Source organism: Xiphophorus maculatus, chromosome 20, assembly GCF_002775205.1.
Source record: "Xiphophorus maculatus strain JP 163 A chromosome 20, X_maculatus-5.0-male, whole genome shotgun sequence".
Lineage (NCBI taxonomy): Eukaryota > Metazoa > Chordata > Actinopteri > Cyprinodontiformes > Poeciliidae > Xiphophorus > Xiphophorus maculatus.
The window spans coordinates 25,741,840-25,756,337 of record NC_036462.1 but is presented as its reverse complement, the minus strand read 5'-3'; the positions used below and the strand labels follow the sequence as shown (position 1 = coordinate 25,756,337).

Here is a 14,498-nt window from a genome sequence, read left to right as displayed (position 1 = left end):
TTGAAGAAATACTTTGGAATCTATACTTTGTGCTGTATTTTTTCACATCAGGACATTTTGTCAATCAGCAGAGCTTATGTGTAAAAATGCAACAAAAACCATGAGCTTAGACTAGGGAAGGCCCACAATGGATTTCAGTTAAGATCTTGTATCTCTGTTTTTTATGTCCTTCTCATCAGAGTGCTGGGCACAGCAAGTTGATTTTCCTCATTGGCCAAAACACTGGAGTATCTGACGGTGGATTTTGAGTAAATCCGTCAGAAGGTGGGGTTGGATCAGGGCTATAAATTGTGGGACAAACCCAATGGGTTAGTGAGACAGAGGGAGGCTGACTGGCAGACACACACACACATTCACACACACACACACAGACACAGACAGAGGGAGAAAAGGGAAACAGAAGAGAAGAGGAAATTATTTAGTTAGTTTTTTTCCCACCATTTGACATAGGACTATATATTTTTCACAGGAATCTGAAGATGAGAGGCCTGTAAGTTTTTTTTTTTTTTGCCAAATCTATAACCTTCACCAAAAGACTGAAGCAACGAGGAGAAAGTCAAAGACATGGGGCCGTCAGTGGAACTGGAGGTCTCCATGCAGGGCAAACTGGAAGTAAGGCGACCCCAGATCCATCTGAATGAACTCTCACGAGTGGCACTTGCTGAATTCCTTTCAACATATGTCATGATGGTAAGAATAGATTTGCAGAAAGGAATCCTGTTTATTCTGTTGTATTGTTCTTTTATCAGTAACTGTCCTTTGTGTTCAAAACATATGATTTGCCTGCATAAGTAACAACCATATGTGATTAATTATTAATACCATGCTCTTCGCCCTGATAACCTGCCCCGACTCTCTAATGCACACGAACAAGCAGCTTTTTTATGTCACATGTTCTGTGACAGGGGATTGGTGGGAGCCGGTGGGTGAACCAGGAAGTGCTGTGTCACGAGAGCAATGGTCAAGCTGCTGGCCACATGGAGAGAGTTTCAAAAGGCACATGTTATTGGTGAAAAGGTCACAGTAATCCAATACCTAATACACTAGGAGAAACTAGAAGGAAGACTCAGTAGAAAAGAAAATCCTGATAATGACTAGCAGATAAATAAGTGGGTGCAAACAGAGTCAAATTAAAACACACCTCTGACCTAAACACTTATCATAGTTTGCAGCAAGAATCCAGCTTTGACTGTTTCCTGTTGTCAGTGTCAGCGTTTTTCTCTCTGAACAGTTTCACAGAGTTCAAATTTAGAAGAGACAATGATGAATCATAAGTTAATAACCAAGTAGAGATTGCCTATACAGCACTTTTCATATGTAACAAACAAACAAACAAACAAACATAAAAGCGTCATCAAGCTTGAGAAAATATAATGACTGATATATTTTGACTCTAGTTTCATGCATGTCTTGGCCAGTTTGTATCATTCAAGCCAGTTTTGTACCTAAGCATTCACATTTTGTCTCCTGCAACTTCCATTTTGTACCCATAAACCAAACCTTCCCTAAAAACAAAATAAAAAAATCTTTTTGGTGCATCTATTATAAACTATTGAATACCGGTTTATTTATTTTTGTAGTTAAGCAATTATTCTCCTAATAATTATTCTCCTGATAATTATTGGCATTACATAACCATTTTTCACCATAATTCAACTATGGATATAATATAGAAAATTACTTTAATTCATGGCTTGCAAAAGCAACACATACCAATGCGTTATTTGTGCCAAACTCAGCATTAGAGACCAAACTGCAAAGGTACAAAACGATAAAGAGGCAAAAATAGCCAGCACTTCTACATTTGAAAACCAAAAGGGAGAAGAAGTAAAAGCACATAAAAGGAGGCCTAAAATAAAAATATGTATATTTAATCAGACTTGGCATTAAAACTAGCTTTAAAATCAAACTCAGTTAAACAAAAAGGTATCTAGCTGCTTTTCAAAAGATTGAGCCGAATCAAGGCAATGGTAATCATTGAGTTTCCAGTTACATAATATTCTTTTATCTCAGATCATTACCTTGGTTTTTTTTATTCTGCAGGTTTGCTGTGTTCTGTTAGTTTTCCTAGATCCATAATAAAGGCATTCTGATCAGCATTCTTCCCTGCACAGCTGTAGTACATTTACTTGTCTGGTTTTCATGCCACTAATCACCTCCCTACCATTTAAGTTTGCAATTTTCAGTCACTTCTTCTCAGATCTTTGCTTTGCTGATTCTCTGTGGTTCAACTCGTGTTACTCTCCAGCATGTTTTCTTTTATTTTGTATTTCCTCTGAGTAGGTCTTTAATATCATAAGACTGCCTTTCTCTTGCCTGGTTTTGAGTCTTACTCCGTTTGCTAACAGAAAAATCTGACCAACAAAAGACCCAGCATACACATCCCTGATACCCCATGGCTTTCAACTTCTGCATCTCTCTGTTACTTTCCTCCTTGTTGGTTCCTCATTTTGTCCCCCTCCTCTAGTTCTAAACCTGAATTTGGCTCTCTGGATATTAGCATCATCGAATCCCAACACTACTGTTGGTGGTGAAGAGTCATGTGCAGAACTCTCTAGCTGCGGCGAATCCATCCACTCCAGTTAATGGCCTGGTTCAGATTTTCCAGGTGCCATAGAGCCAGTGACACGTTTACTGCAAACCAGCTTCACTTCCTGCATCATGAGCATCACCCACTCTCTTTCAACCTCTGGCTGCACCTGCAGCTTCAGGGGCATCTTTTTCCACCTCATCGTCTCCAGCAGACCCTCCTGAACATAATTTTCCTTCAACTTTACACTTGTGGTTTCCATCTTAAGAAAGAGACTTGTCCTGTCATTTTCATTATTCCCATCCTCTGCCCAGTATCCAAGGTCTCCAAATCCCCAGCCTTGTTCTAAACTGACAGCCATGGTGATATCATTTATTGCCACAAGCAGCACTTTGTTTAAACAGTCTGCCTCTTCAGACACCTAGATCCACAAAAGGGTTACTTCTGTCTCAACATCCCGTCTAAAGCAAAAGGGCCAAGCAGGGGCCGCCTTCCATTTCATGCTACTGCATTTCAAAGGGAGAGATGGCCAGCTTCTTATAGCGAGTGCCTTCCCAGAGTGGGTGGAGGATGGCCTGCCACTTTAAGTAATTGTCCCTAAGTCATCTGATGGTGTCGAGGCTGATCTGCCTCCTTCACTGACTGATTCTGCCCTCTCTGTCCTGTCTGGCTGCTCACCAGACACTTTCTGCAGTTGCCACTGAAGTGGCCTCTGAACCACCTCCTCTCTGGGACCTGCTTGACCCACTTGATTGGGATTGTGTTTTGTTTTTCTGGTCTGCTGGGGTAACTTGAAATTTCCCTCATTTTTGGGTTGTTTATGTCATTCTTGTGTTGGCTTAACACTGTGAAAGACATTTCAAAATTTCAAAACATCCACTGCAATGAGACAAAAATGTGTGCAATATGTTGTCTCTGTTGTGTGCTTGTTAGAAGCTGTGCAACTGCATTTGGACTGATTGGAGACAGTCTAGTTTATTCTTATTCAAACATGTAAGAGTCCCAGGCATGAAGAGATGAAAACATGATGGTTATCTCCTGATCGATATTTGAGATGCTTAGAGATGCTTGGAGGTACAAAGGGTTTTAGTCTTTATTGGACTTGTCTATAAGTAGTTGGAATGTAGTTACTGTTTAATGATGGATGGGCACTTAAAACAAAGATAACAGCTTAAAGTATTAATCAGAGTAAAATTAGCTAAACAGCAGAATATATTCAGCATTAACATGGTGAAACTTCCTTCCTTCCCCAAACATCTGGGAATTTAATACGTTGTAAATCTCAGGAGGAGAATGTTTGATAAAAAAAATAAAAGTAAATCCTGTGGTCCACTACACATTTTCACACAAACTTGTTGAAGAAAAACTTAACTTTCACTTAAACTTGTGAAAGTTAAGGTTTTCACAAGTTGATATTTTTCAGTTTTTCTTTTTTGCCAGACATTAGGTCTAGGTTCGGTGGCCCAGGTTGTGACTGGTGAAGGAGGAAAAGGAACGTTCTTCAGCATCAACATTGGCTTTGGCCTGGCTGTTGCAATGGGGGTTCATATTGGAGGAACTGTCTCCGGTAAGAGAATAAATCCCTTAAATAACTTCAAAGGCTTTGGTGTTCATATGCAGACGACATGACTCTTGTAACCCTTTTGTTTCTCTTTTCCAGGGGCTCATATGAATGCCGCAGTCTCCTTCGCATTGTGTGTTTTTGGCCAACTACCATGGAAGAGGCTCCCCTTGTACATTTGTGCTCAGCTATTTGCGTCGTTTCTTGCAGCAGCAACAGTTTATGGTGTTTACTATGGAAAGTCTGCTGATACTACTCACTTGACATGCACTATTCCTGTTCTTTTTGACGGTTTCAAATAACAAGTTATTTACTTACAGTCATTTTACTTACAGATGCCATTTATACTTTTTCTGGTGGAAACCTGACTGTTACTGGAGAAAAAGCCACGGCTGGGATCTTTGCCACTTATCCAGCACCATACCTCTCTGTGTTCGGTGGCTTTGTTGACCAGGTAGCCATGAAACTTAACTAAAGAATTACAACCACAAATCAGATTTATTGAGTTCATACCGTTTTCTTTCTTCAACTGTTTTACAAACTTCCTTCTTGTGGTAAAGTTCCACCTGCAAACTGGACTGGATGCTGGAAACTGTATGAAGAGCACCTATGAACATGAACTTCCCAGTCACTGGTTCTGAGTCAGATTAGTTTGCGGACTTTGACTTGGCTATTATAACGCATGATTTTGATTTCACCCATTAAAGCACTGACGTAGCTGTGCCGTCTTCCAGCTCATGTAATAAATTAAACAATACACCATGAGATGTTTAAAGGCTGTTTAAACATCTCACTTGGTTTATAACACAACTCGGCTTTAAACATCTCCACAACTTCATCCTCTCTCTGCCTGCTGTGTTTCTCGGTCTTCAGTTTTTAGATTTTCATTTGTAAAATAAGAAAAAAAATAAGCCTTGTATCATTTTCTTTCCATCCTGTCACAATCTAAAATCTGCTGTTTGCAGTGTTTTGCATTGTTGCATCTTTGCATTTTTCATACTGTGGAAAGCGGTGTTCTCATTATTATTTGTGGTGTGTTTGCCAGGTGTTTGGCACGGCCATACTGCTGATGTGTCTGATGGCTCTATCTGACGAAAAGAACAAACCAGCTGCCAAAGGGACTGAATCTATGTTTGTGGGTGTCCTGGTGGTCCTCATTGGCATTTCTTTGGGCAGCAACAGTGGTTATGCTATCAACCCCACCAGAGACTTGGGACCTAGGCTCTTCACTGCAGTTGCAGGCTGGGGTTTGGATGTATTCAGGTAAACACGGACTTTTTTGAGATACGCTCCGGTTAACTTTACAGATAAAGTTTGTCCTTTGGTTTTGGTCACCCCCAACTGTTTCTATATGTCCGTCATTCTCTTTGTAGGGCTGGAAAATTCTGGTTCTGGGTCCCTATAGTGGCCACTCCCATAGGTGCAGTGCTGGGAGGAGGGCTTTACAAGGTATGTGTACAAATGCACCACCCAGCCCCCTCTGAACAGTACCAGGAGAAGGATAACAGTGAGGAATAATCTCTCCCGCCAAAGAAGAAGCGAAACATCTGTTCCACGTGAAACTTGAAACAAATGGAAACAACGAAGAGCTTGTACAGCTGTGACGATCTGAGGATGCTGTTGAAACATGCTGCACAACCTTAATGAAGCACTTGAACAATACCTGCAGTGCGCATAATTTGAAAACAATTAAAGCTATTTGCAAAGTCTTCTGCTCACTAATTCTTACCATTTTTTAAACTATGAAGGAATTAACATGCTTAAAACAAAGATAATGACATTTCTTGCCACACGGACAATTAAAAACAATTGTTTTGTGATAAGTTTTACTCTCCTGTTGGGAATAGCGGCGTAGGCATGCTTGGAAGACAGAAGTATTATAAGGCAAAAGATCATACGGCAGTGATCAGGGCCTGGGGTCCTTCGTGAAATGTCAGGGTAAGCAAGACGTAAACAACTTTTTGAAAATAAATAGAAGCAGCAGGAGCCAGCTCCTCACAGCGTTCAAAGGGCAGCAGCACAAGGACTGAAATAAGTTCCCTCATATAGATTTCCGTCAGTTCAATGCACAGCAGTCTAGAAGTCTAGAAAATATTGATTAATGGTGTCTGATCAGGTTTTCTTTTTTACATTAAGTGTGACAGATAGAAAAAGATGCTCTGAAATGCTGCAATATATTAATATATGCCTTTAGTTCGTCAACATTGAGTGAATAGCCACAGCATTCAAAGTCGCAGTTCTCCAAAACATTTTTAAACTTTGGGAAGTTTAAAATGCATGAAACTGAAGCCTGCGTCAGTGATATCATCGACAGCAACATTCTTCTGGGGCCTGGCCTGTTGGTTGAGTAAATGTCCATACATCCTCATATACAAACACAATCTCAAGGGGGGGCAATCAATTTATCCTTTTCACTATTTTGTGTTTAATGTTTAGACTTTTTGTCTTGTTTTCCTTGTGCAAAATCTTGTGTCCAGACGGGATATTTAGAAAGGACTACGTGTCAGTTTATATATCTTTTCAACTCATGGTTTTAAAATATTTTGTGAATTTTCAGAGTAAACATAGTCTACCGTAAGGAAGCATGACTTTCAGACTTGAATATATAATATCTACTGACAGCAGGGCCCTTAGTGCAATTTTAGGTTCTTCATAAGTTAAAATCTCATATTTTCAGTCTAACTGGTTCAAACTGGGATCAGAACCACAATCAGCACAAATCTTTAGACAATTCTATAAATTATGTTCAATCACATCTTAACAAAGCCCTTAACTACAAAGAGAAACAAACTATCAGAATGCAAGAGGATTTTGATTTAGTCATAATTGTACATTTTTGACTGAAATGTACTTAATTTTATTGCCAATTTAGTCCTTTTTTGTTTCCTATGTTAGTATTTTCCTTTTAGAATTGTTTAGATTTATTAAACCTTACTATATTTGAGTTAACAAAAGTTAGTGGAATAATCTAAGAAGTCAGACAAATAGATTTTTTTAGGGTCTATTACAACTTAAATGAAAATAATTTCTTGGTGAAATATTTGTGATAAGCTTGAGAAACACTGGAACTGCACACAGTTGAAATAACATGTAATTGGTTTTCAATATTTTTACTTCCATCCATCCATCCATCTTCTTCCGCTTATCCGAGGTCGGGTCGCGGGGGTAGCAGCTTCAGAAGGGAGGCCCAGACTTCCCTCTCCCCAGCCACTTCTTCTAGCTCCTCCGGGGGAATCCCGAGGCGTTCCCAGGCCAGCCGAGAGACATAGTCCCTCCAGCGTGTCCTGGGTCTTCCCCGGGGCCTCCTCCCGGTGGGACGTGCCCGGAACACCTCACCAGGGAGGCGTCCAGGAGGCATCCTGACCAGATGCCCGAGCCACCTCAACTGGCTCCTCTCGATGTGAAGGAGCAGCGGCTCTACTCTGAGTCCCTCCCGGATGACTGAGCTTCTCACCCTATCTCTAAGGGAGAGCCCAGCCACCCTACGGAGAAAACCCATTTCGGCCGCTTGTATCCGCGATCTCGTTCTTTCGGTCATGACCCAAAGCTCATGACCATAGATGAGGGTGGGAACGTAGATCGACCGGTAAATCGAGAGCTTCGCTTTTTGGCTCAGCTCTCTCTTCACCACGACGGACCGGTACAGCGCCCGCTTGACAGCAGACGCTGCGCCAATCCGCCTGTCGATCTCCCGCTCCCTTCTTCCCCCATTCGTGAACAAGATCCCGAGATACTTAAACTCCTCCACTTGGGGCAGGACACCCCCCCTGACCCGGAGAAGGCACTCTACCCTTTTCCGGCTCAAGACCATGGCCTCGGATTTGGAGGCACTGATCCCCATCCCGGCCGCTTCACACTCGGCTGCGAACCGCTCCAGCGAGAGCTGCAGATCACGATCTGATGAAGCCAAAAGGACCACATCGTCTGCGAAAAGCAGAGATGAGATCCTAAGGCCACCAAATCGGACCCCCTCAACACCTTGGCTGCGCCTAGAAATTCTGTCCATGAAAGTGATGAACAGAATCGGTGACAAAGGGCAGCCCTGGCGGAGTCCAACTCTCACCGGAAACGAGCCCGACTTACTGCCGGCAATGCGGACCAGACTCTGACACCGGTCATACAGGGACCTGACAGCCCGTATCAAAGGGCCCGGTACCCCATACTCCCGGAGAACCCCCCACAGGGCTCCCCGAGGGACACGGTCGAACGCCTTCTCCAAGTCCACAAAACACATGTAGACTGGTTGGGCGAACTCCCATGCACCCTCCAGGACCCTGCCGAGGGTGTAGAGCTGGTCCAGTGTTCCACGACCAGGACGAAAACCACACTGCTCTTCCTGGATCCGAGGTTCGACTATCCGACGGACCCTCCTCTCCAGGACCCCTGAATAGACCTTGCCAGGGAGGCTTAAGAGTGTGACCCCTCTATAATTGGAGCACACCCTCCGGTCCCCCTTTTTGAACAGGGGGACCACCACCCCAGTCTGCCAATCCAGGGGAACTGCCCCCGATGTCCATGCGACATTGCAGAGTCGCGTCAACCAACACAACCCCACAACATCCAGAGCCTTAAGGAACTCCGGGCGGATCTCATCCACCCCCGGGGCCTTGCCACCGAGGAGCTTTTTAACCACCTCGGTGACCTCGTCCCCAGAGATTGGAGAGCCCAACCCAGAGTCCCCAGGCTCCGCTTCCTCAGTGGAAGGCATGTTGGTGGGATTGAGGAGGTCTTCGAAGTACTCCGCCCACCGGCCCACAACGTCCCGAGTAGAGGTCAGCAGCACACCATCCCCACTATAAACAGTGTTGGTGCTGCACCGCTTCCCCCCCCTGAGACGCCGGATGGTGGACCAGAATCGCCTCGAAGCCGTATGGAAGTCTTTCTCCATGGCCTCTCCAAACTCCTCCCACGCCCGAGTTTTTGCCTCAGCAACCGCCCGAGCCGCATGCCGCTTCGCCCGCCGGTACCCATCAGCTGCTTCCGGAGTCCCACAGGCCAAAAAGGCCCGATAGGACTCCTTCTTCAGCCTGACGGCATCCCTCACCGAAGGTGTCCACCAGCGGGTTCGAGGGTTGCCGCCGCGACAGGCACCGACAACCTTGCGGCCACAGCTCCGATCGGCCGCCTCGACGATGGAGGCACGGAACACGGTCCACTCGGACTCCATGTCCCCCACCTCCCCCGGGACGTGTTCGAAGTTTTGCCGGAGATGGGAGTTAAAGCTCCGTCTCACAGGGGATTCCGCCAGACGTTCCCAGCAGACCCTCACAACACGTTTGGGCCTGCCAGGTCTGACCGGCTTTCGCCCCCACCACCGGAGCCAACTCACCACCAGGTAGTGGTCAGTGGACAGCTCCGCACCTCTCTTCACCCGAGTGTCCAAGACATACGGCCGCAGATCCGATGAAACGATGACAAAGTCGATCATCGAACTGCGGCCTAGGGTGTCCTGGTGCCAAGTGCACATATGGACACCCTTATGCTTGAACATGGTGTTCGTTATGGACAATCCATGGCGAGCACAGAAGTCCAGCAACAGAACACCGCTCGAGTTCAGGTCGGGCGGGCCGTTCCTCCCAACCACGCCCCTCCAGGTCTCACTGTCATTGCCCACGTGAGCGTTGAAGTCCCCCAGCAGAACAAGGGAGTCCCCAGGAGGAGCACCCTCCAGTACCCCCTCTAAGGACTCCAAAAAGGGTGGGTAATCTGAACTGTCGTTCGGCCCGTAAGCACAAACGACAGTCAGAACCCGTCCCCCCACCCGTAGGCGGAGGGATGCTACCCTCTCGTTCACCGGGGTAAACCCCAACGTACAGGCGCCGAGATGGGGAGCAACAAGTATGCCCACTCCTGCCCGACGCCTCTCACCTTGGGCAACTCCAGAGTGGAAGTATGTCCAGCCCCTCTCAAGGAGACTGGTTCCAGAACCAGAGCCGTGCGTCGAGGTGAGACCGACTATTTCTAGCCGGAACCTCTCGACCTCACGCACTAGCTCCGGCTCCTTCCCCACCAGAGAGGTGACATTCCACGTCCCAAGAGCCAGTTTCTGCAACCGAGGATCGGACCGCCAGGGTCCCCTCCCTCTGCTGCCACCCATCCCACACTGCACCCGACCCCTTTGGCCCCTCCCACGGGTGGTGGGCCCATGGGAGGGGGGGCCCATGTTTCCTCTTCGGGCTGAGCCCGGCCGGGCTCCATGGGTAAAAGCCCGGCCACCAGACGCTCGCCATCGTGCCCCCCCTCCAGGCCTGGCTCCAGAGTGGGGCCCCGGTGACCCGCGTCCGGGCGAGGGAACACCAAGTCCAAAGTTCTTGTCCATCATAAGGGGTATTTTTACTTATTAAAGACAATCCTGACCATTTTGTGGTAGTTTTTAGTCATTTTTGGGTGAAAAATGAACACTGTAAAACTACGATGAAAAATCCTACTAACCAAAAACACTGGGGTTTAATATCAAATGTGTTCTATGACTGCTTTTTTCTGTAACAGTTAGTAGGAACACTGATTTAAAAGAGCTCAGATTAGGCATCGGCCGGTATGAGACACACTTTATGACGACCTTGGGTGCAAATATCACAACACCTACACAGACATTTACAACAAAAGTGTAACAATAATTAGTCATTTTATTCAAAACATAGGAGACAATCAGAATTTCTGCAGCAGTATTGACATATTGCTTCTAAACATTAAAAGTTACATTTAATTATTATGTCAATTTCTTTACATGATACATAATAAAACAATATAAAATAACTATCTCGCCCAGAACGTTAGCTGGAGATAGGCACCAACACCCCTCCTGACCCCACTAGGGACAAGGGTGTTAGAAAATGGATGGATGGATAAAATAACTACAGCAGCAGTTTTCCAGTGGTTATTGCACACATTTCTATTCCCTTTTGCATTCAAGCTAAATGTCTAATATTAGCTGGTGATGGGTGGTATAATTCTCAGTTTTTTTTTGCAACAGCACGAAAAAACAAATAACACAAAAGGTGGTGTGAGATTTTTTGCAAAAATCTTTGTATGCCTTAAAAACCAGCGACTGGTCCAAGGTTAGCTCAGAAGGATTAATTTTCTGGTAAAGTTTCAAATCCGTCGACATTCAACATGTCAACATCTTGTAAATACCAAACTGAACACAGGAGAGGCCATTTAAATCCTGGTCATAGACTACGCATGCTCCACAACATGTTCTTGTGTTACAAAAACCTGCGTTTAAGCAAGCAGCTGATAGCAGATTTGTCTTTTGAAGATGTGGTGGTGAAACAGACAAAAAGAAAAGTCTCTCTCTCTAGATTGGATCTGTTTCACCGTTTTGCTCCACCGTGTCTTCCTGCGCTCCCTTGCCCTTTAGCAGCGCCTCCAGAGTTGGACTGGGCCGACTGCTTCTTCTTGGGGGGCGGGACCTTGGCTTTGCCTCTGAAGGCCTTTGTGGGATCCAGCTTGTTTAGAAAAACATCTGCAGCTGAATCCGTCTGGCTAACCTCATTGCTGAAAATCAGGGGCTGGTAGAGGGACGCCCACTGCTGCAGAGAAAACCAGCACATAAGAACGTGAACACAAGATGTAAAGAGTTGTGACAAAAGGTTTAGAAGATTAAGAAATAAAAGAATATCCATCACTGTTTTTTTATGTTTTAAAACAGTAGCTAGATGTGTTTTAAATGATGTTAAAAAAAACCCCATTGTGCTAAAAATACCAAATCAGATAAAACTACAGTCAGGAGTACCCACAATTTTTTTAACAGTACATTAAAAAAGCTGAGCATCTTTCCATGATTAAAGAAAATCATGGAAAATCACAAGACTGAAAAGACCCACATCAACACTGCAGCAGATGCAGGAATTTCTAACATGACATGGTTGTGGTCCATAGAAAAGTTGTGTGTAGAGCTGAAAATGTGTGTGAGAAAGGTGATCTAAAAACCTAACCTGGTTACACCAGTTATTTTCGGAGGAATGGGCCAAAATGCCAGCAAAAGGTTTAAAATACATGTATACTTACAGCTTTGAAACAGGTGTAAACCCTCTTTTTTTTGCATGCAAGTATCTGGTTTCAGTTGATAAGAAATAGTGAAACAAGACACAACAAAAAAAATGTACATCCTCCCATTATCTACCTTAGCCTGCGGGCTTGGACCATATGGTGTGTAGGCATACTGCCACTCAGGTAGGCCCAGGTGTGTTATCATCAGTCTGTAGTAGGCAGTAAATGTTGCAGTCAAAAAATGCCAGCACAGTGAGCGGTCCAGGAACCAGATTTCACTGTGCTGTGCAACCACTCCTGAAAACCAAAACAGCGAAATCAACATGATGTAACAGAAAATCTCATCGTCTTCAGGTTTTCTCTGTGTTTCTAGTTAATAAAAGTGATATTATGTAAACGTGAACACAACACCTGGAGTGCAGTTTTTGTAAACCAGACACACTTTTCCATTCCCGCCGCAGGAATCCAGCTCATAAATACGACTCCGGGCATCAAAATGAGGCGCAGACGGTGCAGGCTCCAATCCTGACAAAAAGAGGAAATAATGCCTCCTGAACAAATATTTACTTTCCTGTGCAAAGAAGCACACGTAGCATAGATGTAATTGAAAGTGGCACGCAGAGGTTGTTGAATAAAGCATGCGCGTGAATCAGTCAGGTGAGCTTTACCGCTTTCTGAGCTGCTCTCCTCCCAGTCCAGATCAACCAGTGAGGGGGCGTTAGGGAGAGAGAAAACAGACGCGGGCTGAAGCAGCGGGCACAGCCTGCCCACGCCGTTGATCATCATGCAACCTAAAGGGACACACTCATCTGAAAGATGACATACAGTCATGGATGAACGGATTAAAAATTTTTTAAAAAGTCGTTTTTAGTGGACATAATTTAAATATGTTCTGAATAAATCTAAAAACTCACTAATTAAGTTGGTGAAATATCAGTAGAGCAAACTAAATATTCATGGAACATTTTGTTTATCTCAATACATTTAAAAATGGGAACTCATATAGATTAATCACACACCAAGTGGTTCCATCATTTATATTGATTTACAGGTAAAGAATTCTGTTTCTCAGAAAACTACGTCATTACACAAGACCATAAATATATATATATTTTTTTAATATTGTGGCATACACACTCACTGGTAAGACTGCTGAATTGACAATTGTCAAGCTAAAAGTCAATGACGAGGACAATCCATAAACAGTAATTGCTAAAGAAGATGGTTGTTCACACATTACTGCATCCAGACATATTAACAGAAAGTTAAGTGAAAGGAAGAAGTCTGGTGGAACAAGGTCCAAGAGGGATAACTGACAAACTGTTATACCTAACAGGAAAAGGAAAAGGAAATTGGAGCAGCAGCCCACTGCAGACCAGTTTGCTGCATTGGCCAGCAAACTGGTTTGACCTAAACCAATCAGAGAATCTGTTGAGTGTTGTCAAGAGAAAGACAACACTGTGACTGGTGTTTTGTAACACCAGTCACAAAAATGCAGAAGGCGTCTATCAAAATAATCTGAGTACCTCAGGCCATGCTGCATTGATGAAGTAATTCATTAAAAAGGAAAATAGACCTAGTGTTTAGTGTATATATCTTACCGTACATGAACACACTTTTCAGTAGGCCGTCATTAATGTATTTAAAACTAATGTAAATACAGTTTCATGCAATACTGTAATTTTCTGAGGAACTGTAATTTCTGAAATTACAATACATAAACACGAAACATGTAAGGAATTAGCATTTATAGTTGTAATAAATGACCTTTTAGTACATCGAAATTTGCTAAAATTACGATGCTAGGAGGCCACCTACCGTCCAGTTTAACACTCCAGGTTAATGTGAATCCATCAGTGGTCAGGTAGAAGTCTCGCATATCCTCTGGTAAAATACACGTGTTTTTCTAAAGGAACAATATGAATGAGTTACACGTCAATATGATAAATGACGAACCAAAATTCTTGAAGCTGCACAAAAGGGGCTAATTTTATTCTACCTGCTCCCAAGACAGGAGGGTCCTCTTTTCTGCAGGGTCTCTCTCTGCGTAGCGCACATCCACCACCCCTGGCATGTTTTCTGGACCAAAATGGACAAAAAGCAAAACATGTTTAAAAGGTAACATATTTCTTGCAAGCTAGTCTCGTCATAAATGGCTAACAATAATGAATATAAGACAATACAAACCGAGTATTCGAGTAATTCCGAGGGTCAGCCTCTCAGTAACACCTTTGAATACAAACGCATCTTTTGTTTCGTCCATTGTCATAATTTCTGCACAAATATTAGCAGAAATTTGTCAGAAATCCTCCATACATCCTTCCTTCTGCATCGAGTCATAGGAAGCGACAAGAGCAGTTTACAAACAAACCTGACACATATTTTGACCAATAAGAACGCCGGATTTTTGCATTT

General features: G+C 43.9%; 2 protein-coding genes across 3 annotated transcripts; one reads left to right on the top strand and one right to left on the bottom strand.

The window, feature by feature from the left end:
• Nucleotides 1–345: 345 nt before the first annotated feature.
• LOC102218348 (aquaporin-7-like) lies at nucleotides 346–5,800 on the top strand. 2 transcript variants are annotated; one of them, XM_023353419.1, is made up of 6 exons: nucleotides 346–690; nucleotides 3,971–4,097; nucleotides 4,191–4,316; nucleotides 4,427–4,545; nucleotides 5,137–5,354; nucleotides 5,465–5,689. In XM_023353419.1, exons 1-6 carry the CDS (start codon nucleotides 565–567, stop codon nucleotides 5,607–5,609), a joined length of 861 nt encoding a protein of 286 aa, XP_023209187.1. In that variant the 5' UTR covers nucleotides 346–564; the 3' UTR covers nucleotides 5,610–5,689. The 2 variants fall into 2 exon arrangements, with proteins under 2 accessions (XP_023209187.1, XP_023209186.1); XM_023353418.1 differs by having other exon boundaries at nucleotides 347–690; nucleotides 4,191–4,328; nucleotides 5,465–5,800.
• Nucleotides 5,801–10,697: 4,897 nt separating this feature from the next.
• Nucleotides 10,698–14,427, bottom strand: tpgs2 (tubulin polyglutamylase complex subunit 2). Its single transcript, XM_005797931.3, has 7 exons — nucleotides 14,271–14,427; nucleotides 14,083–14,162; nucleotides 13,902–13,989; nucleotides 12,752–12,892; nucleotides 12,495–12,608; nucleotides 12,217–12,380; nucleotides 10,698–11,623 (listed from the first exon to the last, which is right to left on the bottom strand). Exons 1-7 carry the CDS (start codon nucleotides 14,350–14,352, stop codon nucleotides 11,405–11,407), a joined length of 888 nt encoding a protein of 295 aa, XP_005797988.2. The 5' UTR covers nucleotides 14,353–14,427; the 3' UTR covers nucleotides 10,698–11,404.
• Nucleotides 14,428–14,498: the final 71 nt, after the last annotated feature.

Bases quoted from the DNA above. Each gene is read 5' to 3' on its own strand.
- LOC102218348 (XM_023353418.1), top strand. From the start codon at position 565: ATGGGGCCGTCAGTGGAACTGGAGGTCTCCATGCAGGGCAAACTGGAA. The intron at 691-3,970 runs GTAAGAATAGAT...CTTTTTTGCCAG, and splicing joins TTTCAACATATGTCATGATG to ACATTAGGTCTAGGTTCGGT. The intron at 5,355-5,464 runs GTAAACACGGAC...TTCTCTTTGTAG, and splicing joins TGGGGTTTGGATGTATTCAG to GGCTGGAAAATTCTGGTTCT.
- tpgs2 (XM_005797931.3), bottom strand. From the start codon at position 14,352: ATGACAATGGACGAAACAAAAGATGCGTTTGTATTCAAAGGTGTTACT. The intron at 12,381-12,494 runs GTGTTGTGTTCA...TTTGGTTTTCAG, and splicing joins TTACAAAAACTGCACTCCAG to GAGTGGTTGCACAGCACAGT. The intron at 11,624-12,216 runs GTAGATAATGGG...TTTTCTCTGCAG, and splicing joins GTCCAAGCCCGCAGGCTAAG to CAGTGGGCGTCCCTCTACCA.